The 20,654-nt window shown below is 39.5% G+C and overlaps 1 protein-coding gene across 5 annotated transcripts in view; it reads left to right on the top strand.

Annotated features, from left to right (window-relative positions):
• CPED1 (cadherin like and PC-esterase domain containing 1) overlaps window positions 1–20,654 on the top strand; it is a 155,625-nt gene that overhangs the window by 18,239 nt on the left and 116,732 nt on the right. For all 5 annotated transcript variants that reach the window (XM_064446700.1, XM_064446691.1, XM_064446677.1 and 2 more), the window contains 2 exons: window positions 17,603–17,709; window positions 19,610–19,685. In XM_064446700.1, coding sequence (XP_064302770.1) covers window positions 17,603–17,709; window positions 19,610–19,685 — 183 coding nt within the window. The remainder of the gene's footprint in view (window positions 1–17,602; window positions 17,710–19,609; window positions 19,686–20,654) is intronic.

Here is a 20,654-nt window from a genome sequence, read left to right as displayed (position 1 = left end):
GCAACCACAACAACAAAAAAGTTGTGTTAGATTTTAGGAAGCCTGTTTTGGTGGTAAAGCTAGTGAAGTAATCAGATGGATCCCCTGGAGCCGTGGAGTATTTAATCTTGAAATATTAGGTAAAGAGATTGTATTGGGTGTAGTGTGTCCCCTTGTCAGGTAACAAGCTGGACTCACAGACTCTTGAAGTCTAGCCTTGAGAGAATGAGGCAGATAAACTGAAGAGGGAAAACAGTGATTTCTAAAGCAGATGGAGAGATTTCAGGGGTGAATCAGCTGTGGTGACTCAGGGCTTTAACTGCAGAACCAGCAAGATGTTGTTCACAGCATCTCCTTAAAATCCAAAATATTCTCAAAAAAACCCAAATCTACGAGAATATATTCCTGACAGGAGTGGGGAAGAGGGAAGGTAGTGCAAAATCAGTGGTGCTTAAGAGTATAGCCAGCTGAAGTTTGAGAGGTAGAAAGCAAATAAAATACTCTGATATAGGGATGGTTTTCATGGGACAGCATGTAGAAACCAGTACTAAGAGAACAAAATCTCCTCCCTTAGTGAGTGGTTTTGTACAGAGTTTGAAATGCATTAACGAGCGTAGGTAGCATTAGTTCTAACTTTACTTTTATTTCATTCTTTTATTTTTAATTGTTTGGAGTACAGTTAGGAGGAGACGCTGCTTGCTGTTTGCAACAGCCTCAGACAAGTTTCCATGAAATCCAACTAACTTTAGCAAACAAGTATAAAGACTAAAGGCCTCAAGGAAAATTGCTGGTGTGTTCTGTAAACATCTGGTTGCCATTTTCAATTACAAGGACCAACCCACTGAAGGAAGCAGTTTAGTTTTTTTGGAACAGAAATGGGACACTGGGGTTTTTGTTCTTTTTCATAGTGGAGAGTAAAGGAAATGTCAGGAATAGAGAGGTCACTAGATGCTCAGCTTTTATAAATACAAGAGTCTCTGAGAAAATTAAAGTAAATTGAAATCAGGTTCTGAAAGTGTAAACAACCCTGTGGAGGTAAGGTTAAATAAGCAGGACTGGAGATCATAGCATGCCAGCAAATGCACAAGTCAGTCATTTAAAATATTGTGCAAAATAATAATGGTGAGGCTAGCCACAAAAGTGTGTTGTGGGTTACCATGCAAATACATGTATGTCTTCAGATCTAGCAGATGTAGCTTCTCTTCCAAAAATCATTTTGGTTACCTGTTGGTACAAATATATAGCTGAAAGTATACGAAACCAGTTGGTTTCCTAATGCAAAATATATGTCACATGAGTCCTGGGCAAAGTATTCAGACAAGTAAAGCAGAAGTATTCTTTTTGTAAGTTGTTAAGCAAAGGAGCTTCCTAAACAAGCTAAATAGGTAGAAATGTGATCCTCAGAGCATACTGAGTTACAAGCGTACTTATTGTTCATTAAATTTCTTCTTCTTCATCAGAATGAAAGTTCATATAATTTTAGGAAGAAAATGTATACCAGAAACATACATTATCTTGATCACTTTTAAATTTTGCTTTTAGCAATTAAGCCTGGCTATTTGCCAACTAGTTGAAAGTGGATGCCTAATCTCATGCCACAGACATCACTGGTTTCAGTACAAGATAGATCAGTTTCTGACAAGCCCAAATACATGCTGCTCTCTAATGTGATGCTGTGGTTTCTTGTAGAAAATCTAAATGCAACAATATGTATTCTCCTTCCTAATTGTTAGCAGAACATATGCATGTTTTCTAGCAGAAGAGCACACAAACTATTTCTTTGTATCACTAAAATAGAACTCCTGTAGAATTGTACTAAAAACAGTATTTCAAATGCACTCTTTTCCATGAGAAAGGGAAATTCTTTATTTGTTCATAACAAAAGTATATGGACATTGAACTTTGTCAAGTTAAAACCAAAATACAGCATTTAGTCACAAAGTTACCAAACATACCTTTCTTTGAATGTTCTTTTTAGTCATATAAACAGAACATAGAGTCCAGTGGAGAGCGGTATTTATTGGGCTGACTTAGAATTTACAATAATTAAAATATTACACTCTGATTACATAGTAAGCTAAAATTAAAACTCTGCAGGAATAAATTATGTCATGTTAATAGAATCTGAAAAACACCAGTGTCCAGGAAGATACACACTTTGGCCAAAGAAAAGCAACAATGTACGAGTCCACTGAAATTAAATAAATACAGGGGATTAAGGTGTAAGTACAAGCTTTGTAATATGCTAGTAACATGCAAATCCTGTAAAAGGGTTTGAGGCAATGTTTTGTAACTGTAGGCTATGGGATAAGAAGGTAACAGTAGATAATTATTTACTCAGGTACTTTTAAAATGCTTGCCTTTGAGAAATGAATCCTGGCTCTTATAGGGTTCAAGCGGAGGCTCTGGTTTATAAATACATATGTCTGTTCCTAAAGGTCAGATGATTGTCTACTAATATAGGTGCTGGGAGAATGACAGTAAATCTAGCCAGAAGCCTGTAGCAGTCCTGCCAGAGCACTCTCTCTAAGGGATGGTTGCATTAGTGTTGCCCGGTGTTTTGGCTCCCGGAAGCTCTGCACCCTTCCTGTTGCACTCACTGGCTCTGAGCCCTGGTCAGCTGTGAGACGTGTGGTCTCTTTCATCATTGTGCTCCCTTTTTAGGCAGAGGCATTATACACCACTGAAACGAAATCTTTTTTTTTTTTTTAACTTTAGCTACCATGACTTTTACTGGTTCAGATAGCAAAAAGCTTATATATTGTGTGGGCCTTCATTGTAATTTGCAGCCAGCCCACTCCATTCCTAGGTTCAGATTCCAACTTTCTCCAGCTGCATCCACTTTCAGCTGACAGCTCTTTTGAATGCTGCACCCCAAAAATGCCCCAGACATCAAAAGTGCAGCAGCCACCCACGGGTTAGAACATGTTTCTGAAAATTTCATACACCATCTTGTTGTTACACTGGCTTATTTTACATCAAATGGGAACCTTTCCTTCATGAGGGGAATGATTATTCTACACTTCTGAGGTTCATTATACTCCCACAAAGTTGAATTTTCGATGTAATATTGAATGTTCTTTTATTCGGCCCCTGAGGTTGTCCATTTAGAGGTAATCCTAGTTTACACAGATGTTGAAGAGAAAGGAACCTTCTCTGGTGTACTCAGAATTCAAAACTAAGGGTTCCTCAGTTTCAAGTTGGTCATGAGAGCTTTCAGATTTCTGAAAAAAATTATTTCATACAGAAAATGATTACTAAAAGTGACACCTAGTCTTTGATTAGGTTGATTAGAAAGGATTAGAAAGGAAAAAACCTGCATATATTTAATTTCTATCAGGCGTGTTTCCTTACAAAGCAATGTCCATTTTCACAGCAGAAGTGCAAAATATGGAAGGGACTTGGATTAAAAAGTAGCAAAGGAGTAGCATTTGAGTGACCTTAACTGGTAGCAAGATTTAAAAAATATAGTCTTAATATATTTCCTCAATGCTCCCTCACTTAAGTAAAATATATTTAAACTTTGGTAGAGGAAAGGAGGGAAGAGCTGAGTGGTATGCATTTTGGAAAGTTTGAAACAAATGATTCAAGGCATAAAGTGTTTCTATTACAAGCGTATTGTTTTAATGACTTTGTTTCTGACATTTGTGGTAATGCTTTCCAAAATAAATATTTAGCTCTAAAAAGGAGTTTCATTTTTAATTTATAGCAACTACTAAAAGTGTGTATGTACATACAATACACTGAGTTTTCTTCTGCATTGTGTAAATGCAAGATGAATCTGGCAGAACCACAGTTATTTTAGGTCTGACAGAATGCAGCTCAATTGATCAGTTTTTTGAAAAAGGACTTTTAGTGTAGAATGGTAAAATAAGGCAAAACCATTTTTTCTTTATTTGGAAGAAACCCACTGTTTGCTACAATTAATTTTTTTTTTTTACAGGAAATAAAATAGCAAACCTATCAGCATACTGGAGTACTTTGTTAAACAGGCTGATAAACAAAATAAGAATAAGACCTAGCTCTTTTGGACCAAATCAAGAAGCGTTTGTCTGTCTAAATGGGAATCAGGCGTTTAAACATTTTTTCTTTCCATCTGGCTTCAGCAGCTCTCTCAAAAACCCCAAAATCCCTCACTCCAGTTTTCACAGCCACAGTGAGGCTAAGTGTCACTGGAGCCTGTCTAGAAGTCAGTCTTCTACAAAAAATAATTGAGGTAATTTTCTATAAAGAGGAGGCTGAAGACAAGGACTTTAAACACATAGAGTCTGGCAGATGTTAACCCCATTTTCACTTGAATGAAGTGCTATGGCTTTAGAAAAAAAGGCTAGAGGACCTTTGGAGAAAGTTTTAAGAGTAGAAGTATTCAAGAAAGTACTAGCACAGAAAGTAACTGTAGACTAGTTAAGTTGCCCTCTTTATGACAGGATGATGTGTGAGGTAGGAGAAAGCAGCAGGTATTTTTATTCTTTACCCAGTTCCATGACACATCTGATTTACATCCTAGATGTTACAGTACATTTTTTTTTTTGCAAATTTAACAATGTGGGGGTGTCTGTGTCTGTTAACCTTCAAAAGTGAGAAGCTTGACCCTATGTTTCTCTAGAATGTTTAGAGATATAATTTTAATAGCTACATTAGAGTCCATGTTCCATGGATGCTCTACATGGTAGTCATGATGATGTCTGTATCAACGACTTTCATTACCCCGTGGCATGCCAGGTGAGTAGAGTTGAAAGGCAGCGTAGGGTGCTGCGTAGAAAACAGTATCTGTGGGGTATGGTTGGAAATCACCCTTACATTAGCCATGACACAATTATTGCGTCATAATGTAATATTGTGGTTTTGTCTAACTCATAAACAAAAAAGGTCAATTCTCTAGTCCTGAGGACAACTGATGCCGTATGGCTCATGTCCACATATCAAAACTCTTTCACCCGACTGAGGGTGGCCTGCTCTTCGCTGAGTTTTAGGAGCTGTCACTGGCTTGTGCTGTCTCCTGGGGCATTGCATGGCCACCCAGGGAGAAGAAAACAAACACAGCGAATGATTGCAGGCCAATGGTTGAGCCTGTGTCCTGATGCTGTTTAGTTTAGCCACTGCTTCTATTCCCAAATTTCTCTTTTTCAGTATTCTGATTGTTTCCTGCCTCTTGGGTATTAAGGAGTCTGACACATTAATTAGGGTTGGCGTAGGACGCCTGAGTGCTGTAAATGCAGCGACCAAGGGCTGCCGTTCGGACTTTAAAATATGTGCCTTTGTTTCTTGCATAGGTGATCAGACACCATACTTTTAACATTGTAATAGTTATCCTAATCCATTGTAATTAGAATAAGACAGGACATTAAGACAAATAAACTCCTTAGCTGCTTACCCTGAGGCTCCTCTATATCCACAGAACAGAAGAAACTGTTTTCTCAGCTCTAACACAGTTTCTGCCCTTTAAAGTCAATGATGAATTCCCATAAGTGCCATCAGTCAGAGGGCTTCTCAGATCAGGTTTCTCCTGTCCTGATGCAAAAAGTGGGAGTGGTAGAAAGGTTGGGGTGAAGGGCAGGAGGGAAAGTATATGCCAACTGGCAGTTTGGTTTCCTTGGGCAGAACTCCTCCTCCCCAGGTGCTACTTTCCTATTGAACCACTCATTGAATCTTCTTTCCTGCCTCCAGCTCTTTCCATTTGTTTCATGAGTGTCTCTAAACACCCAGACTCTTCCTTGTAAGAGTAGCAGGAATAGCAGGCTTGGTAATAGTCTAGTGGGGAAGATACCTGAGTACCTTTTGTTTTTGTTGTAGCTCCTATGAATGCACTCATCCAAGATTGCCAAATCTGGCAGCCTGACAGAAGTGAGGCTGATGCAGATCCATGCTCCCACATCCAACCAGCAGCAAGGCTAAGCGTGTGCTCCTAGCTGGCACATGCACACACCTATACACCACATACATACACGCATATGGCCGGCCACACAGATCAACACACTCAGCACTCACACAAACACAAACAGTACCCATGGCCACATCCACTCGCCAGTGCTCACATGCACTTGTACACCTGGTCCAGCAGTTGCCATCAGGGACACATGGGCCTCTGAGCTCTGGTCCCCCTCCAGGGGCTGCAATTGGAGCCCTGGAGATACACACATGCACACACATGCGAAAGAGTCCCACAGACAGGACAGGAGTTGGCAATGGAGTTTAATGAGAAGGCAGGATAAACTGCCCTGACCAGGTACAGGATGTGGCCAGCCAAGAGTAGCAACCAGCTCACTGCTTCTAAGAAGACATTTTTATCCCTTTATTCCTCTTTTTCCCATGCTTGCTTCTCTTCAAGCCACCTTGATACCTCTTTTTCCCTACCTTTGGTTCCTCCATTAAACATCCCATAATAAGCAATTGGGAAATGCTCTTACCACGCACCCCATAATGGGTCCCAAACCCTTAGGCAATGTTCTTCCCCCCCCAGGTCCACAAGGTGCTCCTGTTCACTCACCGTGATGGACATTGGGGCTGTGTCCCCTTGTACAGCTGAAGGGGACCAGGGCAGGGGCTTGTGTCTCTCTGACAGGGTTACTGGGGTTCCCCCGCTCAACATCGTGCCTCTGTGCTTCTTCACGTGTGTGTATGTACACACGTGCATGTGCACGTGCATAAAAGAGAGTGTTTTGTGGGCAGATCCCTCTCCTGCGATGTCACTGGGAGCGGCTGGAGCAGGGTGCTATGTGGGTTCCCCCACCTGCTGTGATTCCTCTGGGCTCAGTTGGGCACGTCTGTAGCTGAGCTTTTTATTACAGACCAGCGATCGCAGCAGTCCTACTTTGCTTATTTGGCAACAAAGACAGGGGTCTGAAAACTGTCACGCGTGTTCCTCTGAGTTTCTCACAGTAAAACAGCAAATCTTCAGGCCTAAATTTCCTTTTTTTTTTTTCCCCTGAAAAAGTAATTGGAGTTTTAATAAAAGTTTCTGTAATAGAATTTTTGAATCCTTGTGATTTTATATTGACTCTGTTGGTTTTCCATCTTACCTCTCTGTATCTAGCCAAGAGGAGTTTTTTCTGTCCCCAAGGTGTTCTTCATTGACGCATGTGTTTGTTTCCATTCTTTTGCCACTCTGCTCTGTGTGTGACAGGGGTATCTGCCTCACATATTTAAACTGCTACTTTTCTTTATGTTATCTGAAGTTTAAATAAAATAAATTTATAATAAACAGTGGGAAATCTTGAAGAACCTTGTGAATATCAGACCAGAGCGGGCATATATGCACACAAATAGCACACAGTTAGGTGCTCAAAAGCTGTGCCATGCACTCTTTTCAGCTTTGATTTGTCTCACTCACTCATGATACATCCTTCCCCTTCATGACTTCACGCTGCTTTTTCACATGACTTTGCCTCAGGGTGCACAGAACAAGGATATAAAGTTCTTTCCTGGATATAGTCCCAAGATTTATCAATTAGAATAACTTGGATCATGCAGCAGTGGGGGTTGTCCAAAGTGAGTTGTGTCTGGCAGAGCCTTCTTCCTTGGCACAGAGCAGGGTGGAGCTATTCTTCCCTCTCCACTGAGGTTTGGAGAGCTGAGCACCCTCTTCCTCATTGTATGAAGCAGTGTGGTTTTCCTCCCCCAGCACGTGTGAAAATCTGAATATTTTATTTTCTTTGATCCATGCATGGCTCAGCCCCAGACGCTTTTACCAGGACAGGGACATCGTTGCAAATTTTCCAATGCCTATGACAGATGGAACATATGGACAATAACTTCCTTAACTATAGAGTTGCCCTCCTCATGAGCTGCTTCACCTCAGTCTGATCCCTATATGTCTCAACTGCATGACCCTCCTCCTCTCCCCAAGCGTATCCTCTCTTTCCAGTTTTCAGCTGGTTCTTCATCCCAATCCACTGTCAGTAGCCTGTCTCTAATATCTCTCAGTCTGGCTTTTCTGCCAGACTGTTTCCTTCTCCACCTTCACAGCAGGCAAGGAAGCACCCACACAGATGGATTAGCTGAGATTTGGCAGATCTGTGACAATTATGTGCTTTAACTAGGTACCTAGTACATCTATCCCAAAGAATGTTAGGTCTCAGTCCCACAATGCTTTCTTGTGCAAGTGAGAAACATACCTAGCAGCTTGAACTGTGGTAGCCTACCTGGTGTATTAAATATGTATAGAGTAAGAATTCCAATGTTTGGTAGCAACTAGGGTTGTAAACCTTCTTAGCCTGCATACAAATAGAGCATACCATATTGGATTACTAGGTGCTTTTGGTTTCACTGAGGCTTGCTATGCAGACAGTACCCATGTGTGGAGAGCATACCAGAGTAATCTGAATATTCATCCAAAGCACAGTGTGTAAGCACAGAAGTGGAATAACAGGCTTAAGTGTTTGAATTGCCCTGATGTGTTTGCCATTGGGTCGGGACTACATATTTCCCTTTTGTTTGCTATTGAGCTCTACTGTAACTCAGAAAATATTGTGACAGCATATTTTCATAGCTTGAGTTGACAGATTATGCTATGATAAAAACTATATGTTGATAGAGTTACAATCTGCAGTACAACTCAGTGGAGAATTATTCTTAGCCTGACATGGCCTCTCCCTGATAAACTAAGAATCATCCAATGCATCTGTCTCACATACTGCAGTACTCTTCTACCTATTCCAGACTAATATAATTTTTGAATGTATTTTAGTTCCTTTTATTTCCAATATCCTGCTCATTATTTGCGTGCACAGAAAAATATATGAGTATGGTTCAATAATACTGCAGGTTTTTTGTACACTACCTTTTGTTGTCTTACAGACAACCAGTTATCTACAAATTAAAAAACATCACTTTAAATCATTTATTTACTGCACATCTGAAAAATCATGGTTGTCTCTTATAGTAAGGTAATTTGTTGATTGAAGAAAGGTTTGTTAATGGATTGTATGACTGGATATGATATAAATGGAGAAACGATTGTGGTGTCTCTTTTCGCCATTCTTGTATTTATGCCTGCAATGGATTTCTTTTGCTTCTTTTAGAGAAATTCATCTGCCTTGTATTACTTCAGTAAGGAAGATAGTAACTGGCTGACTTGGTAGGCAGGTCCAAGGCAGTTTTAGAGTCTGAGACCAGGTGGAAAAAGGAAAACATCTTGCCAAATATGAGAAGAGTTCTGGGAGAAACTGGTAGTTCTTGACTTGTTACACTAATCTATTTTTATACTTTAAAATTCTGCTTTGGATTGACAAGAAAAGCCGGTTTGCAGTCTGGCCCTTCCTGATTTAAGGAACCAGTAATAAAATAACTCTCTCTTCTTTTTTCAGACAAGAGTGGAAGCATTATTCCTCACCATTTTTAGTTAGACCTAACACCCCTTTGCAGTATTTGCAGAAGAGGTACAGAATAGTCAAGAATTACCCTGTTTTTATGGGTGAGGCACTGCAATAGGTCTTCAAATGGCTATTTCACTCCCCAAATGCTGAAGTCAGATGTGACAGTACATTAATTCTTGAGCACAGGGCAATGTTTTGTGCTAAGCTGTTCAGGGACAGATGAGCTGTCCTGGGAATTAGACTGGTTCCACTTGGTTCATTCCAACCTCTCCTCCATGAGGAATGCTTCCTGTGGCGCTTCAGATCCTCTTAGTTATGGAGTAACTGAGCCAAAATAAAACCCTGATCATCCTGAAGGCGGGTGAATAGTGACTGTCCTCAGGATTCCTGCAGCCTTTCCCTGGCAGCCATACAGCAACTGTACAAAGTATTTTGTGAATGAATTGACTGCGTCCAACAATCTCAGACTCATACATAGGGTGGGGTTTTTTTTTACACTTTCAATACTAGACTGTAATTAATGTGCCAAAAGATTTCAGCCTAATTTGTCTAGTTAAGCAGGCATTTACTGGACTGGACTGTGCGTTATGGCAGAGTACAGTCAGCCTCAACAAGTAGCATGGAGCATGCTGTGAGAAACAGGGAGAGGTTTGCACATGGACAAGTGAACAGCTGCTTTCCAGAATAGTTCAGAAAATATCAGAAACATCGCTGCCTTTTCCTACACTATCTTCACTTACCAGAGTGATCATTTCTTCACTGTTGTTGTAGTAAGTTCAAATTGGTGATAGCTCACAACTATCAAGAGCCACGCCAAAAGAAAAATTAAAATAACTCCAATAACTACTTCTTCAAGGGGAAAATTCCTGCACACCTAGATATAAGACATTCCTTTAGAGAAAGCCCTACAAATGAAACAGTGATATCAAAAACTTATAAAAGACCGTATCGTTAACAAAGAGAAAGCATTTGGTCCAGCAAGTGGCATTGCACAAGTGAGATGGCTGAGCTGCCGTAACCAGAAATAGTCATCAAAGGATATTTTTCCCTGGAGCATTATCAGTAAAGCTTAGATCTTCAGAGGTGTAGAATTCCTATGTCCCCAAACACCGTCACACAGCCTGCCTGATGCTGCTGCCCTCTGGGATGCTGAGGGGCATAAAATCCAGCCCAGGGTCCAGACCCAGGCAGTGAGGTAGAAGTTCCATCTTTCAGACATCTGGTAGTTCTTCTACTCTAAACTCTTGACTAGCAACTATTGGTTCCTGACTACATTTCAGTGATGAAGCCTACTTTGTAAAACATATTCCTCTGTCTTGTTTAAAGATGGATTTGTGCATAAGCAGCTACTTCCAGAAATATGTGCCTCCTCACCAAACTCAGTTCAGCCTCTGCTCACTCCATTAACCTGCAGGAGCAGAGGAGTTTAACTTTTGTTTTTCCCTGTAGACTATAAGGACTCATGATATATGAAGGTAAAACTTACATTCACCCTTTTATTTTTTTACAGATCAGGATTAGAACATGTCAAATATATATTTGAATACAGCTCAATGCATCAGTACCTAAATAATACCTTTTCCTGGAAGTCTTCTCTTTCCATCCATGCAGCTCAGAGTTGCCTGGAAATATGTTTCAAGTAGAGCTCAGGAGAATTTCTTTTAAAAAACATCACATACAAATCTCAGGATCAACCTTGGCAGGGGTTCTGTAGCCTCCTAAAGTAACATATTCCACTACTTCATGGTTGTGGTTCAAAACCTTCTTTATATAATCTTTGCTCCAAATTAAAATATTTACTTTGTGGCCTCCAGTGATTAAAGAGGACAACTGATTTTGGATGGGTAAAAATTTATTCTATGGTGTAGTGGTTTAACCCCAACTGGCAACTAAGCCCTACACAGCCACTCACTTGCTCCCCTGCAATAGGATGGGGGAGAGAATCGAAAGGGTAAAAGTGAGAAAACTCGTGGGTTGAGATAAAGACAGTTTAACAGGTAAAGCAAAAGCTGCATGCATAAGCAAAGCAAAACAAGGAATTCATTTGCTCCTTCCATGGGCAGGCAGGTGCTCAGCCACCCCCAGGAAAGCAGGGCTCCATCACGCGTAACAGTTACTTGGAAAGACAAACGCCATCACTCCAAACGTCCCCCACTTCCTTCTTCCCCAGCTTTATATACTGAGCATGATGCCATATGGTATGGAATATCCCTTTGGTCAGTTGGGGTCAGCTGTGCCGGCTGTGCCCCCTCCAAAGTTCTTGCCCATTTCCAGCCTTCTCACTGGCGGGGCAGCACAAGAAAGAGAAAAAAACTTGATGATGTGTAAGACCCATTCAGCAACAGCTGAAACATCCCTGTGTTATCAACACTGTTTTGGTCACAAATCTAAAACATAGCACCACACAAGCTACTATGAAGAAAATTAGCTCTTTCCCAACCAAAACCCATACATATGGGGAAGGCATTTCCTATCGCTTCAATCTTACTTTAGAGAAAACACGTCCCCAAAAATCAAAATTCTTTTGTTCTTCTTTATAGTTCAAATGTGTGGTAAGTTGACCACAGCCAGCGACTAGGGACCCACTAGCTGCTTACTCACCACCCCTGCAGCAGGATCGGGGAGACATTTGGAAGAGAAAAGGCAAGAAAAACTCCTAGGGTGACATAAAGACAGTTTTAAAAGTTAAGAAGGAAAAAAGGAAAAAAAAAACAACCCCAAGGGATACGAAGGTAATCACCCAGCACCCTCCATCAGCAGACTGATACCCAGCCAGCCTCCAAGCAATGGCAGCTTTGCAAAGACTACACCCTAGTTTTGTTTCTGAGCATGGCATTATGTGGTATGGAATATCCCTTTGTTCATTTGGGGTCAGTTGTCCTGGCTGTGCCCCCTCCCTGCCTCTTGCCCACCCCACCCTACTTGCTGGGAATCAGAGTGAGACACAGAGAAGGTGCTGACCCTGTGCAAGCACTGCTCAGCAATAGCTAAAACATTGGTGCATTATCAACACTGGTTTAGTCACAAATCTAAAAGACAGCACTGTGTGGGCTGCTGGGAAGAGGATGAACTCCACCTCAGTCAGACCCAGTACAAGGTCTTCTAAAATCCACCTCCTTCTTGTAATCCTCTACTGAAACCATGTTTTCCAAAACTGGGAAGCAGTTTACAGATGAGGTATGACCAACACCAACCACAGCAGAAGGATTACCTTTTGCTCCTTGTATATAACACTCATAAACAAGTTTGGTTGCAATTCTTAATGTCTGCAGGGTTATGACTAAAATGAAATAGTCCCTATTATTCAGAATTCTGTATGACAAGGAATAAATTCATACTGCAATTTTAAAGGAGGGGAAGTTAGCTCTTTCGGTCCCAGTAAATCTTTGCCAACAACTCAGAAGTTATTTGGGGATTTTTTCTAACAGTATTATATTGTTAATTCATACACAGTTTATGAATCTGCTCCTTTTTTGCAGTAGTGCTCTCTGGCCAATTGTATCTGTCTATCTGATTTCTTCTTCCGAATTCTGGCACTTTGAACTTGTTTTGAATATCCTCAGGTTGAATTTGGACCATATGTCAAAATTATTTTCAATTCTGATCATGCCTTCCAAAATGCTAATACTTCCTCTCAACTTGGTGTCATTTGCTATTTATAAATGCAGTTGTTATTCCACCATTCAATTTGTTAATGAGACTTTTGAACAGAACTGAATGTATAGGGGGGTAGGCTTTGAGGCTCTGCTACAAAAAAAAAAATCCATTTTGATAGTGTAGATTTCATTTTTTCAAATAGCTGTGCACTCACCTCATAGGTATGTTATGTGGGAATGGTGCCTAAAGATTTACTAAAGTCAAACTTTCATCACTATTCTTTCCTTTGTTCACTAAATCAGTTACTCTGTCAGAAGCAATTAGACTAGTTTTATATGATGGGTTCTTGACAAACAAATGTTGGCTGTTTCTTGTCATCTTATCCTCTAGTGCTTGTAAATTGATTATTTTTAGGTTGATGGAGTGAGCAAGTGCAAAATTAGAAATTGACTAAAAGTTAAAATAAAAATAAAACTGATCAGCCTTTTCATTTCCCAGGATGAACGAAGTACAGAAAGATGAGCATAAAAGATGAAAATTGTATTTGATTTTCAAAATTCTTTCATTTCAAAATTCAGAATGAGGACCTTAACACTGAAAAAAATAACATTTCAAGCTATGGTATTGAAATGAAACTTACTCATTTGGTTAAATCAAAGAATACTTTTCTGTGTGTACACATAAGAGATTAAAAATTCCATAGAGCTGCATGCATCTAACAGTTTTCAGGCAAAATCCAGACTCCAATGCCATAACTTATGGGGAGAACATGATAATTTCAAAGGTAGAAATAAGATTACTTCATTTTAGAAATAACCTCCAGAAATTCTTGAAGTTCATCTATGAAATGCATATGCTGTAAGCTTAAAACCCCACTAAATCCTACAGTTATTTTGTTTCTGTTCGCTGTGAGCTACAATATCAGAATACAAAGACTCTCTGCAGAATATTTTTATAGAAAAAGTTAAATGTTTTTATTGGTCTCAGCATTGTTATTCCCACTGCTTCTAAAAACATGTTTGTTTTTCTCTCTAGATTGTTATCTTTTAGGTTATTTTTCCACATTAACCATTTTAATTATTCCAAGTAACAAGTCAGAGTCAAAGCCAATGAAAACAGTGGTATGTTGTTGAAAATTATAATTTGTACATGATATCAAATTTCAGTTGAAACCTGTTGCTCTCTGAATTGAATAGCATGTGCTTTGACTCATTCAGAATCAAAGCAGTTGAAGGTGGTCACAGCGGATTGGTATCAAAGTATGCTGTACTAGTGATTCTTGGATTAGCAACTCGGGCTGATATTCTCAGGTAAACACGAGACACACATCTCAGGTACACACTTTTTAAGATGGGACTGCAAAACGGGGCTACAAAGACTGGAGAAGAGGAGGGGGAAAGAGCTAGCAAAAAACCCCAGATGAATAAAAGCATCATGCTGCCAGCATAAGCCATATCCACATTAAACTGGATTTGCCTGCATAATAAGATGTAATTGTGCAGATGAATATTCCTTGTGTAGGCAAGGCCTTAATTAACAGGCTGAACTAAAAAATCTTGGTTTGAAAAGATGCTCAGGGAGGGGATGAACATACAATTGCATGTTCTCATCTTAAGTTACCACTCTTCTGCTTGTCCAAATGCAAAGTAATACAAAGCAGCAGAGGCTGTCTCCATGAGGTGGGCTTTCGGACTGTTTAACTGATTTAGTGCTCCTGCATGCTAGGCTCCACTGCTTTGCTGAATAAAGCAAACAAGACTTCTGTAACTGTAGGCAAAGCCCTTTACATGGAAAAACTTTCACGCAAATTGCTAGTAGTTAAGCTGTTCAGATATGAAGTATCCATTTTAACCTTCCACTTCATATGTCCTGTCAAAGCCTGCTTCTGGTGTGAAGTCTGCAGGAAACCAGCGAAACAGTGTGTACATTGAAGATGGAATAATATGGACGTTATTAATGCTTCTTCATTAAACATCTCTAAAACCATTTTGAAACACAAGTTTTTCCATGCAGATGACTTGTGTTATTACTGTCACTTTTGTTCTTCCTTTCTCTTTTATTGTAGATTGTTTTAGCTCACACGCTGTATCTTACTTTAGTTTAGAAATAATGTCTGTGAAAGGGATTTTCTTCTGTGTTAAAATACAGGGGCCATTTGGTGTTACTGGAATATTAGCAACACTAGCACTTTTTCGCTGAGATATAGGTTTATAATTATTACATTTGCAGAAGGGAGACAGACTCATGGTTTCATGATCATAGATGTTCATTTTCCACAAAAAGCAAGCTGTGAGAGGAATGACATGGGCAATTCCTAAGCCATATCTATTCACAAAAGAGTCTGCTCCAAGACTAAATAACTGTTGTAACACATGCCTCTCTCATTTTTTTTTTCCAAGAACATTTTTTCTCGTGTAGTCAATTAAGAATGTATTGATACATTTAAATAGAAGTCAGACTCTCTGTCAGCCTGAATCTGAGAGACTGCACTAGGTGTACGCTGCTTTCTAATAGGAAGTCTCCTGTTTTCTATAAATAGATGTTTCAGTTCTGATTGTTCTGTACTGAAATAATTGGCTAGATGTCTAATTACTCTAAATAGAAAACACAAAAAATGGCAGGCGTTCAAACCCCTCCTGAAAAATCGTTCCTAGCAGTTAGCTGTTCTACTTCCTGGGCCCTGGCTCAGAAACACACTTGGTCTGAGGGCCCTTTTTCCTTTTCTTCTCCTCAGTACAGTCATATTGATCACTCCGCTGTGTCCTAAAGGCAAATGATACACAGTGCAGCATATCCTTTGGAGTCAGGGATCAAATTCATCCCTGGCCAGGATGTGTAACAATAAACAAGGGAAGGAAATGAACTGCTTCTGAGAAATTGAGTTCCCTCCAGCTCCCTTTCAATTTGCACACAGCTAGGCATTGTGGTTTATATGTAATTATAATGATTTATTCAAAGGTGTTTACTAGTCAAAGGCAGAACATGTTGCTTATCTGATAATTACATAGCTGGTGAGGTCATCGAGTAGGTTGTTAACACTGTCAATCTTTTGCACTAAATGAAGTGTTTGCTTGTATGTTTCTTTAATGTTTCATTTACTTGCTATCTGTGTCATTTTTATCTACCTGCGGTTTTTTGTTTGTTTCTTTCACAAAGGAGCACGTAGTGAATCTGTCTTACCTAAATTTCACATGCCTTAATTATTTTTATACCATAATACTGGTTCTCATAATGTGAAATTGAAGATTTCTTTACAGTAATGGATGCAGCATAACCGAAAATTCATCTCTTCAGCTTTGTCACACTGCTTATAAACATAAAAAAGGTGATAGTTACTTTCACAGTCCTGGACCCATTCTGCACAATCAGTTCATTACTGTACTTAACTTAAATTGAGTGTTAAATCTCCTTAAGTGAAATCTTCACCCTCCTTGGCATTTGCAATTGTGACTGCAATAGGAAAAAAATTACATGTTGCAGAGGGAAATGAGGCAAAATAAATACTTCTGCGGGCCATCAGTGGGAGCAAATGTAGGGGGTAATCTAATAAAATTAGGAAGGTATCACAGATGGATACCACAAAATGGAATAAAATGCATGTAATCTTCCCAACCTTGGGAAAAAGAACCAACCAACCGGTCACTGAAATAGCTGTCCTGCAGAGAGCTTCGACCTAATGCTATACCCTGCCTTGGATGCTGTACAGCTTCTCTGGCTGCCCTTTCTCTCTGGAAGTTCTTTATTTGTAATTGTCATCCTGTCACTGAAATGTTTTGCTCTTTATTGAACTTATTCATGGTGTCCTCAACAGATGTAGTGATTCTGTTAATCTTCTCAGAGATGCCACTATCTCTAACTAGTCCAAATTACGAAGGCTGTATACAGAAGAAAACAACCACTTGAGTGAGGTGACCAAGCTCATTTGAAGCTACACTGGTATTCCTATGCCACATCACATGCTGCAATATGGGCAAACTCCAAGACCTATTTGTATCTTCTAATCCATAATGATGTTTTAATTGGTGCAATTTAGTTTTGTCTCTTCTTTGAGCAGCCATCTGTGACTCCAGTGTTGCTTGTTTCCTGATAATAGAACCCCATGGTCTCACAGGTCAGCTTCACCCCAGAAAGGAAGCATCAGAACTAGCTCTGAAGTTGGCTACTTGCTCAGTGCAACTTAACTCCCCCTTACACAGGAGTTCTAGGTGTTGGCAAACCAGTGTCTAATATTTAGGAAACTGCTACACCAAAGTTCAGGCTACAAATTTCTGCTGTTTACAATAGCACGAACAATATTACTTCTTGTAAAATTTAAGTACTAATAATGAAAGACCTCAGAAGATCACACTGCATAGAGTGGAATTGTGTTATAAATGGGCATGTTGAGGAGTTCAGAAAAAAGAACATATTAAAGCAGCACCATCTTATTGAACTCTTTCATTTCTGAATGCTAAACAGGTCAGACACCAGGGGACTGGACATCAGTAGGCAGGTATAACAGGAGAAGCCAACTGTGAAATACCTAAATATAGTTGCAAAGCTTGAACTATGGTAGTGAATATGCCTTTTTTCCTTCTGCCACCTGTAGCTGTTCATGTACTTAGCACTCTGACAGTTTGCCATTCCTCAGGATTTGTCTCTAAGTATTTTTTGTTCAGATAGGAATTGCATGATATTTTCTTTCTCATTATGCTTCTTGTCTTTCCTGATAGGCCGCGTAAGCCCTTGGGATATTTTGATCTGCTTATCTTCCAGAAAAAATGATGGTACTGGCTGCATTCAAATAGAAGAGTTGCATCATCTAGAATTATTCCAGAAGGTATGAGATTATCATGTTATCCTTTGTGGGAATGAGAGGACAGGCCTAGCCCAGATTTTTAGCACTCACTAAGAAAAAGAAAATGATCTGATGCTCATTTTATACTGCAGCAGCGTGGTTTAACAGCAATAAAAAATGTTTTCAAGTTTCCTATCTGCTGAGACATACTTGTCAGATACCAACATTTCATTCTTCTTTATATCACACCCAGTGATCAAAAGCAATTTCTCATTTGGACATAACGTGTTATTTTTGATGTAAGTATTTCAGCGTAAATACTGAAAGTTGTTGGAATGGAGTGTCAGGTTTTCCTTTTCTCTTCTTTAGCTTGAACTTTTGCGTTCTTGGCCACCCTTAACCAGCATGTCAGGCAGCAAAAGTGTCTACAGAAGTCAAGGAAAATTTAAACAACTTACCCACAGGAAAAAGACAATATAGAAATAGAGAGAAACAACTAGCCAATGCATGCAATATTTCAGAATAATAGCATAAGCAGATGATAAAGCTGGACTAATTTAGGCTTCCCATCTTATAACAGTACTGAGTTTCATCTAATGTAATTGCTCTTGGTAAACATAATTTAGGCACCTCTCCAAACTGTGACAGTGCTCCTACAATTGATAATGTGCGAGTTGGACTGGTGTCCTCCTCCAGGGCCTTCATGGGACTTCCCTGCTCTGGCACTGCAATCTGCTTACTCACAGTCCAAAGCATCAGTGGTGCCAATATTCCTCAGCATTTTCAGGATATTTTTTTTTTCACTTGATTATGTTGTGGGCACAGTTTAGGTTACTTAGATATGTAAATGTCTAAATAAGTACCTGATGTGTGGGTGAAAATATGTAAGTGACTTAAATAGAGGGCTTTGTTTGAAAAAAAAGTAACCAAACTATGGATAAAGCTTGGCTTATATTTCAAGTACAATAGCACAGATAATAATGGCAAGACCCAAAAGTACAGACTCTGAACTGAGGGACTGGGAGAAATAAAGCTGCTTATGAAATGTATTTAGTTTAGTTATGAAGTTCATGAGGGTGCAAAAACCACTGCATGTCCACAGAAGTCAGAGCTAGGAACACGTATACTGGGGTTCCCTGGAATGGGATGCCTTATCTAAGTGTATCCAAAGGAAATTTTTATAGCAGTTCCAGTTTGCTAGAAACAGACATGCTTTGGAGTCACATCTCAGGTCATAAAATATCTCAGGCTTCTGCAAACTGCTTTTTGCTCATTCTACCCATATTATCATATCTGAGCCTTTAATACTGGGCAATATAATAATCCATACAGCGCTCTGCAATGTCCAGAAGTTTCACACATGAATAACTGAGACATAAGGTGATCAAAGGAATTGTCCAAGTTCCCTCAGGAAGTCTGCAGCACAGCAGGGCCTTAAACCAGATGGCCCATATCTCCGGATAGCTTTAAATATTGGACTAACATTACTCGCTGCTGGCATGCCCATACCACCGTGCAAGACAGTTCTTTGTTGCAGAGCCTGGATGTGGTTTAAATATGTTAGCTTACGACTGTTCCCAAGCACAGCAATTCAAGAGGTCTAGGCTATTTCCATGCAGTGAGAGACAGTGATTGATAACTGGCAGAGAACAGAGAAGCTGCAGAAACTGAAAAGGGGGCAGGGAAGGGGTGAAAACTGAGCAGCGAGGAGGAGAGCCATAAGTCTAAAATCTTGTTTTGTGATGGCCATGGAGGAAGAGCCCATACTTTAACCTCATTGTCACACCTTGCAGGAATCGCAAATTTGTAATTCGCTATTGACACTGACAGGAGTTTTGCACATGAGGTGTCTCTGATAAATCAAACATAAACCCATTGAAGGTTGCAGGAAAAAGAGCACTTTTCTGAATGAAATCATTAAAGCTTCTCTTTTTACATACAGGTAAACCTACTTCCAGAAATCCAGCATTTCCTTTGCAGAAAAGAGGGATTATGCCAGATAACAAAAGCTTTTTCAGGTAACCTAATTTCTTCAAATCTGCATATGCAACAACGGTCTTTTAATAGTTGTCACAGGAAGCCTCTGACACGACAGTCAGGCTTACAGTTCCTTTTTATTTTTAGTCATGAATGCATGAATGCAAAAAATGAAACAAGGATGATAATCCTTTTCAGATGCCACTTAAATACAATTACAGTTATGCAGTATCTTTTCAGGTAAAAGTATTGCATTGTCTAGCCATTGCATACTGCAGAAATAATTTGGCTATAAGTGTCTTATTTTTGGACTGTTTCATGTTAATATAGTGTATTGGTGTTTACATTTCAAAGCCCTGGGTTTGGTGTAATATGTTTGTTCAGCTTTACAAAAATGTTGTGGCATGGAGAAGTAGGAGTTGGAGTTTGGTTCCCATCCAGACACAGTTTACTGATAAAAAGTCTTTGTGTATTAAGATCATCAACCAGAAAAGCTTAAAGGTTATGGGCTAGTTGCCAGAGAATTCTAATTTACTATGGGTGAAATTCAGCTTTGAATAGAAACTGGAAAATACCGCTGTGTACCATATTAGGTCTATTTAAACTGCAGAGGGACACTTTCTTATCTCAGTGACACCACTAAACATCCAAAATCAATGCTATTTTGGATTTATAATCTATCCTATATAAACTTTGCTTATAAGAAATCTTGTCTTTTTTTTTTTTTTTCATAACCCAGTAACAACCAACCTCACACTTATTCCATTAGTATTCAGCCTTGTTTGCAGGCAAATATACAAGATTGATCAATCTGATTCCTTTTCCCTTTCCCTTTCCCTTTTCCTTTCCCTTCCTCTTCTCTTTCTTTTCACCTTATTTATATATATGCTATATTTAGCACATAAGGAAAGGATTAATTTAATCTCATTTAATGGTTTAGAAGTCAGGTATCTTCTGCAGTAGTATTCTAGTCTTCCCCTTCAGCCAGCAGAGGGACAGGGGCACCTTCA

This window comes from Phalacrocorax carbo, chromosome 1, assembly GCF_963921805.1.
Source record: "Phalacrocorax carbo chromosome 1, bPhaCar2.1, whole genome shotgun sequence".
Lineage (NCBI taxonomy): Eukaryota > Metazoa > Chordata > Aves > Suliformes > Phalacrocoracidae > Phalacrocorax > Phalacrocorax carbo.
The sequence above is the reverse complement of the archived record's forward strand: the minus strand, read 5'-3'. Positions and strand labels throughout refer to the sequence as shown.